General features: G+C 42.8%; 1 protein-coding gene across 1 annotated transcript in view; it reads left to right on the top strand.

Annotated features, from left to right (window-relative positions):
- NUDT12 (nudix hydrolase 12) overlaps positions 1-15718 on the top strand; it is a 46009-nt gene extending 30291 nt beyond the window's left edge. Inside the window, exons 5-7 of the mRNA XM_040343049.1 lie at positions 7868-7981; positions 13747-13946; positions 15444-15718. Coding sequence (XP_040198983.1) covers positions 7868-7981; positions 13747-13946; positions 15444-15554 — 425 coding nt within the window. The 3' untranslated portion in view covers positions 15555-15718. The remainder of the gene's footprint in view (positions 1-7867; positions 7982-13746; positions 13947-15443) is intronic.
- The last annotated feature ends 1405 nt before the right edge of the window (positions 15719-17123 follow it).

Genomic DNA, 17123 nt, shown 5'->3' with positions numbered 1-17123 from the left:
CTCACTATTGAACTTTAACTTAATGTCCATTCATGTAGCGATTCTCCCATCAATTTATTATTTGATTTTGCTATTTCACAGTTTATTCCCTAAAATAGGTCTATTTTGGCTTCACTAATTAATTTATTCCAATAACTTATGCATTTTTGAGTCACTAAATGACCACGGATCAGAGCGCTTCTATATATATATATATGTACATGTATACACATAATAGAGAAAAAAATTTTATTATTATAATTATTTCTTATTTTTTAAGTGAGACTATACCTATACATATATGTTGTGGTCTGATTTCGAGAAACTTTATAAGTAATTTTATGGGTATTTCTATTTTTATATATTTGTTTATCTTCATTGTCATTTCATTTTGATTTTCATTTATACACAGGTTTTTCACAAATCAATATGTGTTTTTCACGCTTTCTCCCTTTTTTACAAAGGGACACACTTGAGGGAGGTTTAACCCATATTTCAGCTGTTTAAAGTGCCGTTTGATTTACTGCTTGATTAACTTAATTGATTCCTCCCTGCTGTAGGCAGGGCTTTTCATCACATGATTGTATGTTTTGTGTATATATTTCATTTGTTGTGTGAACCTTGCTAGCCATGACTAAGCACTGACGCCAGTGCGAAACGTTGGCCATACTGATTTTTGTGGGCTTGCAGTGACTGTATGCACAGTTGAAAATAAAGACATCTCTTTTAAAGAAAATTTTGGAGTGCGGCTGTCCAGCTTTTGTTCTTTTGTTTTTTTGTCTTCTTTATTAGCTCTTTTACCAGGGGGGGCTTCTTCTTTGACGTCTTCGGGTGGGTGGGGGCCGCCGTCTGGTTCTCTTCCACCGCCGGGGGGGGTGGCTTTTAAAAAAGCCCCCACCCCCCCGGCGGGTTTCCTCCGGCGTCTTCGGGGGTAGGTATCACATGGGTAGGTACAGAGCATGATGGGACTGTGAGGCCTATATAGGTCCGATGCAAGGCGCGCATCCGTCATTTCAGCGAGGAGGACCGGCGAGTCAACATCGGGAGAAGAAGAGAAGTGAAGAACATGACGTCACAGCGCGGAAGAAGACGTACAGCACGGAAGAAGGGACCGGACTGCGAGACGAAGAACCGGGGTGCGACGAGTCAACAGCGGAGAGCGGCGAGACCCCCCGGATAGCGGAGAAGACCCGTCGGGATAGCGGAAGAAGAAGAGCCCCGCCGAAGACGCCGGAGGAAACCCGCCGGGGGGGTGGGGGCTTTTTTAAAAGCCACCCCCCCCCGGCGGTGGAAGAGAACCAGACGGCGGCCCCCACCCACCCGAAGACGTCAAAGAAGAAGCCCCCCCTGGTAAAAGAGCTAATAAAGAAGACAGGGGGCGGCCTCCGGAGCAGACTAATAAAATATTTTAATACACTGTGTGGTTTATTTGTGTTTTTACCACTTTTCTTGCAGGTGAATGGGTAGGGGTACGATGTACCCCATACTCATTCACTTAGGGTGGGGGGCCGGTATCTGGGGGCCCCCTTATTAAAGGGGGCTCCCAGATTCCGATAAGCCTCCCGCCCGCATACCCCGACAACCAACGGCCAGGGTTGTCGGGAAGGGGCCCTGTCCTCATCAACATGGGGACAGGGTGCTCTGAGGTGGGGGGGCCGCAGTGCGCCCCCCTGCCCCAGAGCACCCAACCCCCCCATGTTGAGGGCATGCAGCCTGGTACGGCTCAGGAGGGGGGGGGCGCTCGCTCGTCCCCACTCCCTTCCTGGCTGGCCGGGTAGCGTGCTTTGGATACGGGTCTGGTATGGATCGTAGAGGGACCCCCTACGCCGTTTTTTTCGGCGTAGGGGGGCTCTCCTTACAACCCATAACAGACCTAAGGGCCCGGTATGCTCCTGAGGGGGGGACCCATGCCGGATTTTTATTTAAAATCCGGCGGGGACTTCCCCCTCAGGATTCATAACAAACGCCGCACACGTGTAGAATTGGCGGGAATCCAAGTCGGATCTCCCGTCGCTTCTATGACGGCTCTGTCTCCATCGCGGCAAGCCAGCTCGGCGCTGGCTCCCGCGATGGGGCTCGTAGGTGCTCAATCTCGCCGAGAAAGAGAGCGAGATTGACACAAAATCGGGTTCACCTACTGTAGAGTGCATGGTTTTATGTTTCGGAAGAAAATTAACTTAATTGTATACTAGATTAGTATATAGATATGTATATTATGTTCTATATGATGCCTTTCTTCCTTTCAAATAAATAAAATATTAAATCTGAAAAAAATCAGCGGCTACAAATACTGTACATATACAGACACTTAGGGCCCTTTCACACGGGCGGACTGTATGTCCGCTTTTTCATCCATCTGTGTATGGATGAAAAAGAGACATACATTGGTCCCTATGAGATCGCGGGTATCAGCGGTTCAACATCCCCTGACACCCGATCTTGCCCTGTTCTGCATTCCTCCGATTCTGCAGACGGAGGAAAAAACCCTATTTTTCCATCCGTCATCGGATCGGGTGAACACGGACAGACGGTCCTTGTTCAACCGACCCCCCCCCCCACAGAGGAGAGCGGAGAAAAGACAGGGCGGTCCCTGCACAGTGTGCAGGGACCGCCCTGTCATCCACCGGCTCAGCGGGGATCAATGGAGCGATCCCCACTGAGCAAGCGGAGGTTCACTGATCCGCCCTCACCAGCTCAGGCATCCAGCTATGCCAAACCCAGGCCAGTTCTTTATCGATCTTCAGGTCCCGGTGCCACCATCTTGCTTGTGGGAAGCTGGCTGGGATTCCCACTGCGTATTCACACTTTTGGAATGGTCCCACAGTCTCCCGGGAAGTGTGACATGTTCCAGTAGCCTGCTAAGGGGGGCGAACTTCTGCTATGCTTGCCTAGGCCGAATTGTGAATGGGTATCTGCCAGAAATAAGTATCTGCTCCCAGGAATAAAAAAAAGGGTTTACAGTAATGGCAACAGAGGGGAGAGGAAGAGGCTGAATGGAACTTCTCTTTTCAGATAAAATTCTCCTTTAAGTAAACAGCCTCTTTTCCTTTCATAAACCAACCCAACTGATAAGCTTTACACCTATTCACATAAAAGTACTGTATATCAGCTTTACCATCTTCATAAGCTCCAAATTTTAATTCCATTGCATTGAAGTCACATGTCGGTATGCGCTTCCTTACAAACTTCTCACCATAGAACGTTGCAGTAATAATGCAATACTGATATGTGATCAATTATCTTCAAGCAAGTGAAGCGTGAAATACAGAAACCGGAAGCATTGTTCCAAAAAAGCATCAATTGTTGAATTCTGACTACATGTCACATTGCATTATTGCACTGGAGTGATTTGTGTTTTTATTACCTCTCTAGTGGTGATATTTTTAGAAGGCAGAAAGCGCACTATTCTCCCATGTCAGAAACAGCTATATAACTTATGCCACGTTGATCAACCGGAGTATACGAGGTGCTATAAATCTCAATATATGTAACGCCTAAAAATTTACGGTGCTTCTATGCTAAATATTGGCCATTCTGCGTGTGCGTATGCTTGTGTGCCACTACTTTGTTGTAAAGTTGAATATTTCATAGAAGATTCACAGCTCTAATGCAACTATATATTTTCTGCTTGGTGTCTGTGACATTTCTCTTTTGTCTCAGTAACAATTTGCCTTATCGCTTATGGTATTCATAAATCTTTTTGACTCTTATAGGAAGCTAGCCCATACAGTCTTGTCCTCCTCTGTGTATATAGAACATGCTAGCATTTGTTGAAGCTGAACTCCAGGAAGATATAAACACAATTTAACCACTTGCCTACTGGGCACTTTTACCCCCTTCCTGCCCAGGCCAATGTTCAGCTTTCAGCGCTGTCACACTTTGAATGAGAATTGCATGGTCATGCAACATTGTACCCAAATTCCATTTTTTTCACACAAATAGAGCTTTCTTTTGGTGGTATTTATTCACTGCTGTTTTTTTTTTTTTTTTTTTTAAACAAAAAAAGACCGAACATTTTGGAAAACAAATATTTTTTTTTGTTTCTGTCAGTAAATTTTGTAAATAAGTAATTTTTCTCCTTCACTGATGTGCGCTGATGAGGCGGCATTGAAGGGCACTGATTAGGTGGCACTCATGTTACTGATGGCGGCACGGATAGGCAACACTGATGGGCTGCATTGATTGGTGACACTGATGGGTGCTGATTGGTGGCACTGATGGGCATTGCTGGGGCTGTACTGTAATTAGGACACTGATGATCAGTGCACTGATTACCTGTACAGGTCTCCCCTGTGAGGAGATGCCGCTGATGGGCTCTCCTCGCCACAGACTCTGTCAGTGTGAGCCGAGGAGAGACAATAAATGGCACTTCCTTGTTTATATGTGACTGGCTGCGATTGGAAACGGACGATCACATGGGTAAAGAGCCGTGTCATCGGCTCTTTACCGAGAACGGGGTTTGCGCCATGTCCTAGGAACCCAGCGCGATCACCCATGCCTTTTATGAATGTTGTTTTGTGCACTTGTGTGCAGTCATGTTGGAACAGGAAGGGGCTATCCCCAAACTGTTCCCACACAGTTGCAACATGACGTTGTCCAAAAAATGAGTTCCCTTCACTGGAACTAAGGGGCCAAGCCCAACCCCTGAAAAACAACCCCACACCATGATCCCCCCTCCACCAACCATCCTTGAACCAGTGCAGAAAGCAAGGTCCATAAAGACATAGACTCTAAGGTCCCTAACTCACATTCATACACATACTCGGGCCAATTTAGACAGGAGACAATTAACTTATGAGCTTGTTTTTGGAGTGTGGGAGGAAACCAGAAAAAAATATATTCTGAACCAAATGGTGTACTAAATTATTTACCATTGCCCATGAAATGCAGCCTGACCAATGGCAATTAAATGCAGCCTTACCAGTGCCCATGAAATGAAGCCTAAACAGTGCCAATTAAATGCAGCCTTACCAGTTACCATGAAATGCAGCCCTACCAGTGCCCATGAAATGCAGCCTTACCAGTGCTAATGACTCCTGTTGTGGCTTGCTGGTCTGACTCCTCTTCTCTTCTGCCCGTTGCGAGGAGGCACTGATTGCTGAGGGACTGGAAGGGACTTGGACTTGGAGTGAGGTGAAAACCAATGCGGGTACATTATAGGTTTGCAGCAGCAGGTGAGCAGGCCCAGTGCATGGAGCAACACGTAATGACGTCGCTTGGGCGTGCCACCGTGCACTGGGCCTGCTAACCTGCTGCAAAGCTTCCTAAGCTTCTTCTACCCGGGCCCCCTTCCCTTGCTATATGATCATCATGTGTGCTGCTGGGGCCTGGCCGGGCCTGAAAAAAGATGGTCGCTGCCACCGCAGACTAGTCTGACCCCAGTGAGTTCCAGCAGACGGGCGCCGGCTGCCTCCCTTCTGTGGCTGTGCCCTCAGACCATGGCCAGCCCGGTATGTAACAAGGCAGTGGCGTCGGGGGGGGGGCCTGGTCAATATTCCCTTCATAAGACACAGAGACATTTTCCCCCATTTTTTGTAAGGAAAAGTGCGTCTTACAGTGCGAAAAATACGGTAATTCTTTGTGTATTGAGGAAAAAAGGAGAGAGTGTCGCCTCTTTTAGAATAAAAATGCAAAAGGTAACAAGGTGCCTACATCCCATTTAATATGAAGAATAGTGTGACAGAAATAATTTGACAACATTTGGCTGCTTGGGGCCAGTGTGTGTCAATATTTAGGTCGAGGGGAGGGGGGAAAGGATTTTGGAAGGGACTTTTCGCGGCACTGATAAAGACAAACTGATAAAAAATATATCATAATTTATTGGACAAAAAAGAAAATAAGTATAATACAAAGACAATTTAAGAACAAACCCCACATTTCACAACAGAAAGCAAAAAACAGACTGTGTCTTAATGTAAGGAATTGATGACCTCGACCGGTTTCGCGGTGATTTACCGCTTCTTCAGGAGGAAATTCTTTTCTTTTCTAAAAAGTATGCATAGACATATAAATAAACAAGCATAATATACAATATGAGTATACATTGTGTACAATTCAATACAATGCGTTATATAGTGGAGCCGAGCACTCACCCAGGTTGGTCATATGATCAGACGTGGAGCCTGGTATAAGCCTTCCGTGGCGCGTGGAGGGGGATATTTTATTAAGACGGGCTCTATTGAGGTGAGGAGTAGAGTAAATCATATATACAAGGAATGGTCAATTAATTATTGGGGTATGGGTCACCAGTGAGTGAAAGGAAGTGTGTGTGAGTGGCGGACAAAAGGGGGAAAAAGAAAAAGAAAAATGAGGGGGGGGGAAAAGGAGAAAGAAGGAAAAGGGAGGTAGGTAAGTAAGGGAAGGACAGAAAAGGGGGGGGGGGAAAGAATGAGGAAGGGAGAGGTTGTTTGAAAGGGAAGAGGAAGAGGGGCGGGGGGGAGGGAAAAGAAAGGGAGGATAGGGGGAGGGTAGGGTTGGGATTTAGAATAATTGAGGTTAGGGTTAACATAGAGGGGGAGAAAGGGGGGGGGAAAGGGGTAAAGAAGAGTAGAAAGGGGGAAGGGTGGGGGAAAGAGAGAATGGGGGAAGAGGGAAAGGAAGAATAGGGGGAGAAGGAAGGGGGGTAAAGGGACAAAGGGGGAAGGGGAAAAAGGGGACGGATCAGTGAAGTGGTGCATAAAGTGTCTGGACAAGGGGTAAAAATGGGGGGAAAAGCAAGCGGGGGTGTAAAGGGAGAAAGGGGGGGGGGTTGGTGTGGAAGACGGGTATGTGTGGAGTGTGTGGGGTAGGGTAGAGGAGGGACAGGGGAAGGAAGGGGAGGAGAGGGGAAAGGGAAGGGAGGGGAAAATTAGGAAAACAGGGAAGTGGGGGTTGGTTTAAAAGGGGGGAAGAAGGGGGGGGAAAGGAAGGTGTTGGATAAAATAAATGGAGGAGGGGGAGGGGGGGGGGACAAAGAAATGGAGAGAGAGGTGGGCCATGAGATGGCTAGTAAGGATCGTGAAATGGTGACCTTAATAGGAAAACATCCGCATATACAGAAAATGCATTGTTATATGTAGGGATACATGGAAATGGGGGGGGGGGGGGTGGTGAACGGGGAAAGCCCATCAACAGATACGTCAGTGAGTAAGGAGAATCCAACACCAAGGTGACCAACCAACAATGTATACTCCCCAAGGGGTCCTTACCAGGACTGCAGCAAAGATACGCAGATTACTGGGGCACAGAGAACCGGACAATAATAGCCTTGTATGTACTATCGCAAACTGCCAGGGTACAGGCAAGCATTAGGCACTCGATCCAACTGAGAATTCCAAAGGAAGGAGTTTTTAGCCATAGAAAAAGATTGAAGGGTCAGTAGGAAAGGAGCCTTTGTAATAAGGCATAAATCTTACTCACCTAGGCTCAAGAGTGTCCACGTGTGTCCCCAGGGAGAGCATCCGTGCTAACTCACAAAAGCGGCTGTGTCAGCCGCTTTTGTAAGCATCCCTGGACGGCGCGTGACGTCATCGAATTGCGACGCCGCCGCCGTCCAACGTCCCACCAATCCCAGCACCTGAGTGCATGGGTGTGCAGCTGCTGACCCAATGGCATGACGCTAGATAGCAGTGTGTATACATTTCACCTTTGCCTTGTGCTAATGATTATATAAAAATACCCTTGTATTTAGATGTTGCACTATGTTTAGCCAAATGAAATGTAAAGTTGTCATTGCACAAAGAAAAAATGGTGGCAAACCTAACTAATCTGAGCAACATGTTGCTTAACCAAGCAGTCAAATCTCACTTTAGTCCTTCCACTGAACAGGGAGTAAACCTCTATAGTGTGAGAAATTCTTGAAAATAGTGGTGTATTGTTACTTTTTTTATTTATTTTTTAATATACACAGATCCTGTTGTAATCATGCTTATCGTTCACCCTGATGGAAACCATTGTCTCTTGGGGAGGCAGAAGAGATTTCCTCCTGGCATGTTTTCCTGTTTAGCTGGATTCATTGAACCTGGTAAGAGCAGAGCCAGTATATATATTTTATTATAATATATATTATGTGTTGTATTCATTGATCTTGTTTTCCCTAGCTACTGAAATGTACTCAATGGAAAAATGTAAGAGTGCTTATGTAGTGTTAACATACGTAAGACAAGGTTTTGTCTGATGCTGGCCTTAAAGTGGATGTAAACCCTCACATATACCCAGTAAAGTGAACAGCCTCAGATGAAACAAATCTCCATATATAAGTTTTACATGTATATCTGCTGTCTTCAGCTTGCTATATTCTTTAGGCTCCGTTCACACCTAATGCTGATGTGGCTCACAGGGGATCCCGCATCCAAATAGCAATAGTGTAAACCCATCCTTAGAAAGTGAACATTGTGTTAAAAATGTTCTCTTCCTGTTCAGTGAAGTCTTGATATACACTGTGTGACAATTGATTGGAGGAAAGGCTCCCCCCTCCACATAGGCAGAGGAAGTAAGAAATGTGCAGAGCTGTGCTGTGAATAGACCAGCTCTCTGCTAATCTATTTATAGCATTTCACCCAAAAAAAAATTCAGGCTGGTTTTATCTCGGTTGTCGGAGAACTTGTCAGAAATTATGCTGATAACAGAAGAACAGAGCAGCAAAAAGACACAGGACTTAGTGCTTTGGAGAGAGATAAGAAAACACTGCAGATATATGTGCCTAGGTCAAATTTCATGAATAAGGCCTCGTACACACGACCATTGGTGGCAGAGCTTTTTTGCCAAGGAAAACAGTCGTGTGTATGTTTTTCGTCGGGAAAACTGACGTGGAACTCGACGAGAAAAAAAGAGAACAAGTTCTCTTTTTCCTAGTCGGGAGTCTCAATTTCCTCGTTGTGTTCCTCGTCGGGTTGGTTTTCGACGAGAAACACGTTCGTGTGTATGCTTAGAAACCCACGCATGCTCAGAATAAAGTATGAGATGGGAGCACACCTTCGGTAAAGGTAGCGTTCGTAATGGAGATGGTACATTCGTCACGCTGTAACAGACTGAAAAGCGCGAATCGTCTCTTACCAAACTTTTACTTAACACGCAGTAACATGAGATTAGTAAATGCAGCCCCAAGGGTTGTGCCAGTGGAATCGAACTTCCCCTTTATAGTGCCGTCGTACATGTTGTACGTCACCGCGTTTGTGAACGACAAGATTTGGTCTTGACAGTGTGTATGCAAAGAAAGCTTGTCAAGATTTTTGACAAGCCTGACAAGGAACTCGTCGAGGAAAACTATGTTTCTTTTACGACAAGTTCCTCGGTCGTGTGTACGAGGCCTCAGGCTTACATCCACTTTAAATACAGCATTTTTCAAGCAAGCACTATCAGCCAGCTTTTGATTGCCAAAACATTTAAACAGGATATACTGTTAACAGTTTCATGCTTTTCATTGAAATAGGTGCATTGGTCCAGTCTTTTTTTTTTTTTTAAATATTGATTTAAAAGTGGTTTCAAATGTTTGTGTACCCAAAACGAATTAAAAAAATAAAATAAATAAATAGGGAAGCGTTAAAATACTTTTTTTTTTTCTATTTTAGAATTTCCTGTTCTACAGTCCCCTGAAAAGTTTTCCAGTACAAATAGATTGATAAATCTTATCTACTGGGGCACAAACTAAATTAGAAACTTGTCAGAGGGTACAGAACTAAACAAAAAGGGGTTGTTTTACTAAAAGCAAACAGCCAGTTCACTTTGCATGGGAATTTTCTCTTGGCTTAGTGAATATGGTAAAAATTCACTTTGCAGAGAATACTTAAAGTGGAGTTTCCATCCCCAATTTAGTTTTTCATTATTGTGCTCATTAGACCTAAAAAAGAAAAAAAAATGTACTCATCTGGAAATGCCTGTTGCTATGCGGTCCCATGAAATCTGCCTTTGGAATCACCTAGGATTCTGACATCATCTCCCTCTAATGCTCCTGGAAATGTGTGTCATCATTTCCCAGGATGCAGTGCGCTACCCAATTATCACTCCCCATCCAAGACTTCCAGGAAGTAAGTGCTTGTGGGCTTCACAATGCCCACAAGCAAAATAACGGTGTGGACATAGTTTTATAAACTTTCTTTTTTGAATAACTATGCGGAGCGGCGGCGGATTGTAAAATAGTAAGTGACCGGATTTATATTATAAAAATGCATGATGAAAGGACATAGATTTAAAAAATGCTAATTGTGGTTGGAACCCCGCTTTAATCATGTGTTAGGAAAATAAAAACTGTATTTTTTGCACGTCATGAATGAAATCAGCAAAGCTTCACTAAATTAAGAGAAAAATTCCTTGCAAAGTGAAAATTTCCTTTGCAACGTGAATAGCTTAATTGTCTTTAGTAAATCAACCTGAAACTGTTTTATCGTTTTACCTTTTTGTCTGACATTTTTTATTGTATAGGTGAGGAGGCAGCCATATTGACTTAGATGTGGATGTTCTGCTTTTATCTTAGTAATGCAGAACAGTGATTGTGCTTTACTTTTGCAAGTCTGCAGTCTATGCTGAAAATACACTTTCTGTGGTTAATTTACTTAAGAAGTAGCGCAAGTTCACTTACAGAGTGAATTTTACTTATCTTAGTGGATGAGGGGAAGCTAAGTGAAAATACCCTTTGCAAACAATACCCAATCATGTGCAAAGATCATTTTCTTTAAATACGTTTTTGCTCCCACGTGATTAGATGATTGCACATACTTTCACCTCAATCAGTAAGTCCACACACTTTCCCCTCATTCGGTAAGCTAAGTGAAAATTCAATTTGCAAAGAAAAAATGTACCTAGCTTGGTGATTAAGGTGAAGTTGTGCTGCCTTTAATCCAATTGTGTGAAAGTAAAAATCTATTTTTTGTTATCTTCCTTGCACATAATTGTATATTCTTCACCACATTCACCAACATAGGTGAAAATTAGCTTTTAAAAGTGAACATGCTTTAGTAAATCAACCCCTTTGTGTGACTATTTGCTCTCCACTCAGCCATCATTTACATAGTTACATAGTTAGCCTGGTTGAAAAAAGACATCTAGTTCAACCAATAAAAGGGGGGGGAAATTATATAATCCTATATACAGAATCCTATACCCACAGTTGATCCAGAGGAAGGCAAAAAAAAAACAGCAGAGCATGATCCAATTTGCTACAGCAGGGTAAAAAATTCCTTCCTGATCCCCTGAGGGGCAATCAGATATTCCCTGGATCAACCTTACCTATAAATATTAGTATCCAGTTATATTATGTACATTTTTTTTAAAGCAATCTATTGAGCTGGCCGGAACCACCTCTGGAGGGAGTCTATTCCACATTTTCACAGCTCTTTTGCTTCCTACACATGACCGGGATTCCTGATGGGAAAAGACCTGTCGGAAATCCCGGGGGGGAAAACGAGAACCTGCTCGGTAACTTTTCCCCCGTGCACACGAGAGGTTTTCCCATTGGGAAAACTCAAATGAGAGCTTATGCTCTATCATAGTTTTTCCCATAGGAAAACTGCCGGGAAAAAAAACACCGGGAATGCTGGTGGGAAAAGAGAGAACAGGTTCTCTCTTTTTGTCTGGCGGTTTTTGGGCAGTTTTCCCATCGGAAAAACTATGAGGAGCATACACACGCCCGGGATTCCCGGCCAAAAGCTCTCCTCGCAGTTTTCCCGTCGGGAAACCCGGCCATGTGTACAAGGCTTTTCTGTGAAGAAACTTTTCCATATTTGGAGATTCAGGCCTTGTTCACACTGGTACGATTTGAGGTGCGATTTGAGATGTCAAATCGCATCTCAAATCGGCTGCATTTTTTCCTGGCAATTGTCGGCAATGGTGCTGCTCCGATTTTGAAAAGTAGTTCCTGTACTACTTTTTACGATTTCGGGCCGTGATTTACATTGACATCTTTGCAGAAACCTGCAGAGATGTTTTTGAAATCGCGTCCGAAATCGGGACTGCCAGCGGGAGTGAAATCGTGCGAGTTCAGCTGAACTCGCACGGCTTCACTCATGCAGCCCAGTGTGAACCTGGGCTCAATCTCTTTTCCTCCTAGATGTAAAGAGTGCCCCTTTGTCCTCTATGATGACCTTAACCACTTGCTTACTGGGCACGTATACCCCCTTCCTGCCCAGGCGAAATTTCAGCTTCCGGCACTGCGTCGCTTTAACTGACAATTGCGCGGTAGTGCGACGTGGCTCCCAAACAAAATTGACGTCATTTTTTTCCCACAAATAGAGCTTTCTTTGGTGGTGTTTGATCACCTCTGCGGTTTTTATTTTTTGTGCTATAAACCAAAAAAGAGCGACGCTTTTGAAAAAAAAACACTTTTTTTACTTTTTGCTATAATAAATATCCTATTTGTTTACTTTTTGCTCTAATAAATATCCCATTTAAAAAAAAAAAACTATTTTTTTCTCAGTTTAGGGCGATACGTATTCTTCCACCTATTTCTGGTTAAAAAAAGCGGATAGTGACTGGTTTGCGCAAAAGTTATAGCGTCTACAAAATAGGGGACATAATTATGATTTTTTTTTATTATTATTTTTTTACTAGTAATGGCGGCGATCTGCGATTTTTTTTATTGGGACTGCGACATTATGGCGGACGCTTTGGACACTTTGGACATATTTTTGGGACCATTCACATTTATACAGCGAACAGTGCTATAAATATGCACTGATTACTGTATAAATGTGACTGACAGTGAAGGTGTTAACACTAGGGGGTGAGGAAGGGGTTAAATGTGTAACCTGGGAGTGATTCTTACTGTGGGGGGAGGGGACTGACTGGGGGAGGTGACCGATCTGTGTCCCTATGTACAAGGGACACAGCATCGGTCTCCTCTCCCTGACAGAACGTGAAGCTCTGTGTTTACACACAGAGATCCACGGTCCTGCTCAGTTACTGGGCAATCGCGGGTGCGCGCGCCGCCGGCGGCCTGTGCGTGCCCCCTAGCGGCTGTGAAACACAAGGACGTCATATGACGTCCTGTCAGAACAATAGGACTATCGTGCCGCCGTCAATTGACGGTGGCCGGTAGTGTAGTGGTTAAAGTGAATAACTCAACACTAAGTTCACTATATGGATCACTTATGTATTTATATATGTTGATCATATCCCCCTTTAATCTACTCTTCTCCAGAGAAAATAAATAATAAATAAATAAATTCAGTTCCTCTAATCATTCCTCATAGCTGAGTTCATCCATGCATCTTATCAGTTTGGTTGCCCTTCTGCACTTTCTCCAGTTCCCTGATATCCTTTTTTAGAACTGGTGCCCAAAACAGAACTGCATATTCCAGATAAGGTCTTCCTAATGATTTGTACAGTTACATTTACAGGATTGTACTGCTTGATATACAGGAGTTTTTTTAAAGCTCTGTATGATATATAGTAGATTGTACTACCTGAAAATATATAAAATTTTCCACCAAAAAATTACCAAGTGCCTTAGTTTTAAGCTGTTTTTATCTACGAAGCATCTACTACCTTCTTTAGTAAAATTAGGACAGCGAAAAACCGTGGTTAAGATCTACATTTTAAAGCGAACCATTTGCAAATAAAATTGATAGCCTACAAATGAAGAAGATAAATACCTTTCAAGAAGGCAGCTAGGGAAATCCTTACTTTCTTCAAGAGATCAAGGCACCGCTTCCAGCTTGATTTGCTGGAGTTATTGAAAGGGTCATTTTATGAGAATAGTGAATGCCATTTGTATCTGAGTGATTACTGATGTTAGATTTTTTTCAATTAACTTTGAAGTGTAGAAATGTGCACATTGTTATTTGTTCTCTCTAGGGGAAACAATAGAAGATGCTGTTCGGAGAGAAGTGCTGGAGGAGAGCGGAGTGAAGGTTGGCTACGTTCAGTACGTTTCCTGCCAGCCTTGGCCTATGCCTTCCTCCCTCATGATTGGTTGCCTGGGTGTCGCAATATCTACAGATATTACAGTTGACAAGATTGAAATAGAAGATGCTCGTTGGTTCACCAGAGAACAGGTAAAGTTCAATTTCATTTCCAGCTTGTATTGATTCTTTTTTGATTACGCTGGTTTTGCAAGACATATCACAGCCATTGCAGGCCACATGGGACAATGTTTAGATTCTATACTTTGGAAATTACTCTACGGCAATCATAAAATGTATGCTTCTAAAGGCAGACAGGCCTCTCCAGCACGATATGTATTCTTTCGTTGGCTCTTGAGATCTGATAGTGTGTAAAACACTACCTTTTTTATTTTTTAACTGAAAATATTATTATAGCTGGACGGCAAAGCCAAGAGACATTTTAGTTTTTTAATCAAAGCTTTGCTTCGGGCAAGAAGCAGATGCTGCAAATCGCCCTAATGTTTCTCTTTATTAACAGCCTTTTATCACCAGTTTGGATAAACCCTGTTACTACATAATATTCTTTTTAACCCTTTCCGGTCTAGAAAGATCAGTTTTTTTTATCCCAAACAGCTTGGGCTTCCCACCCACCCCCATCATCATGCATGGAAATATACATTTTTGTCCATTCTGTTCAAAACTGTTGTAACGGTCACCACCGTTTACGACCTTCCATCCACCCACGACAGCTTATCCGACACACAGACAAACCAGCAGGCACGATCCATATCCATTCCCCAGAAAATAAGACTGACCGCTCTATTCTCTGCTTCAAAATGTATGAACACTTTTAATGGTTAGCTCTCAAGTTTATATACAATTTTCAAGGTATGTTTCAGTGATTACAGGAACAATCAAACTCTCCACCCACACATCCCACCCTGGGGGGGCTTCAATACACCTTCAGATGGCTAATTGCTAAACATTCCAGACATCTTGGCGCCGTTCTATAATTATCATGACCTAATCACTGCACCTAAGAAGTCACATTACTTCATTAACAGAATTCAAACAAAACACCATCACACAATGAATTCCCCTCAATCCACATCTTTAGACAGACGGTCTGTCTCCGACAGAAAGGTATTCACCTCTGAGCATCAATAGGCTTTAAACAGTGTTATCACACAATGAAAGGCCTTTCAAGAGACAGCCTCATTTAACATGTCAACAGTCTACACAGAGAGATGAGTCATAGAATATTCTTTGGAATATATTGTAGATTACTGTCCATGCTAAAACAATCCAACATATGTCCCTTATCTCCTGGCTAAATATGTGCCCAAAAGTCACTCCTGTTACAACTGTCACCCGGCTCATACAGTGATAATATAATTTAGCATTCCTTTCAAGCATTACGTTTCACCATAAAAATGTATATTTCCTTTGTAATTCTTGCGTCTGCCATGCAGAGATTGCCAAAATACTGTTCCACTGGAAAAGTGGTTTAATCCATTCAATCGTTTTGGTAATAAAGTGTATATAGAATTTCTCTATGGTTACAACTAACAAAGTACTCATTTAGTAATAGCTAGCTGTTGCTCTTACATTTCATTCTTTTACAGGACAACTCCTCACAGCTTTTTTTTTCTCTTCTTCATTTTGTAGGTTGTAGAAGCTTTGATCAAGGGTAACCAGCAAAGTTTGGTTGTTCCTCCACGGCATGCAATTGCTCATCAATTAATAAAACATTGGATTGGAATGAACTCTAACCTATAATAATATAAAAAGCCTAGTGCTGTATTTACTGCTAGATAATTTAATAAATGAAGCTAAAATTGTAAATCTTCAAATGAAGCATTCTTTTTAAAAGCAATAGTTTATGACAAAATGTTTATCATAGCTGGGTATTGATTGACAATAAATATTGTTTAACCACTTAAGGACCAGGCCTATTTTTCAAAATTGTTTCTTACAAGTTAAAATCAGATTTTTTTTGCTAGAAAATTACTTAGAACAGCCAAACATTATATATATTTGTTTTCAGACACACTAGAGATTAAAATGGCAGCTGTTGCAATGCTTTGTCACGCCGTAGTAGCAGTGATGCAAACGCAATTTTTGTGGGGAAATTTTTTTTTTTATTTAAAAATAATAAAACAGTAAAGTTAGTCCAATTTTTTTTTTTATAGTGTGAAAGATAATGTTACGCTTAGTAAATTGATACTCAACATATCACGCTTCAAAATTGCACCCGCTCGTGGAATGGCGACAAACTTTTGACCCATAAAAATCTCCATAAGCGTTGTTTAAAAATTTCTACAGGTTACCAGTTTTGAGTTACAGAGGAGGTCTTTTGCTAGAATGTTTGCTCTCGTTTTAACAATCGTGGCGATACCTCACGTGTGGTTTGAACACCGTTTACATATGCGGGTGCAACTTACGTATATGTGTTCGCTTCTGCGCGTGAGCACGGAGCGAGGTGGTGCTTTAAATTATTATTTTTTTTTTCCATATTTATTTTACTTTCTTACTTTTTATTTTTACACTGTCCCTTTAAAAAAAAAAAAGTTTGAATCACTTTTATTCCTATTACAAGAAATATAAACATCCCTTGTAATAGAAAAAAAGCATGACAGGACCTCTTTAATGTGAGATCTGGGGTCAAAAAGACTTTAGATCTTATATTTACACTTAAATGCAATAAAAAAAAAATGTTTATTTCAATAAAAAAAAAAATCCCCTTTTAAGGCCGTTGGGCTGAAGTGACATTCGTCGCTTCTGTCATCCAAGGTCATTGAGTCATCCAACGTCATTGAATTGAGTGTCGGCCATTATTCCCTCGCTCAACTCACAGCCTCTGAGTGGAAAGGATCGTATCATCTCCACTGCTACTGGCGGGTCCGGTAAGCGGCAGAGAGAACCAGAACGCGGCGGTAGGGGGGTGGGCATCTCTCCCGCCACCAATAAAAGTGATCACTTTTATCTTAAAGAAGTCCGTCTTATTTGGGGGCTTTCGTGGGGGGCGGCAGCGGACCGCCTGGGCTCTGGGGGGGGGGGTGCGCCCCCGGGGCGCGTCGGCCGTTTTGCTGGCTTGGTGCCGTCTGGTCCTTGTTGTCATCGGGTTTTTCTGGCGGTTCTGTGTGCCGGTCTGGTTGCTTGGTGGGTGCTCTTTGCAGCTCCTTTTGTGGGTAGACTGTTGTTTTTATTTCATTTAATAAAATCTTTTAAACGGTAATGCACTAGAAAAAAAAAAAAAAAGAAGTCCGTCCGCCATTTCAGAAAATACAGGGGTTATGGCAGCTATCTGCTGCCATAACCCCAGTATTCTAAATACCGACAAACAAT

The sequence above is a fragment of the Rana temporaria genome, chromosome 1 (assembly GCF_905171775.1).
Source record: "Rana temporaria chromosome 1, aRanTem1.1, whole genome shotgun sequence".
NCBI classification, from domain to species: domain Eukaryota; kingdom Metazoa; phylum Chordata; class Amphibia; order Anura; family Ranidae; genus Rana; species Rana temporaria.
Note: the sequence above shows the minus strand (reverse complement) of the source record. Positions and strands in the feature narration are given on the sequence as shown.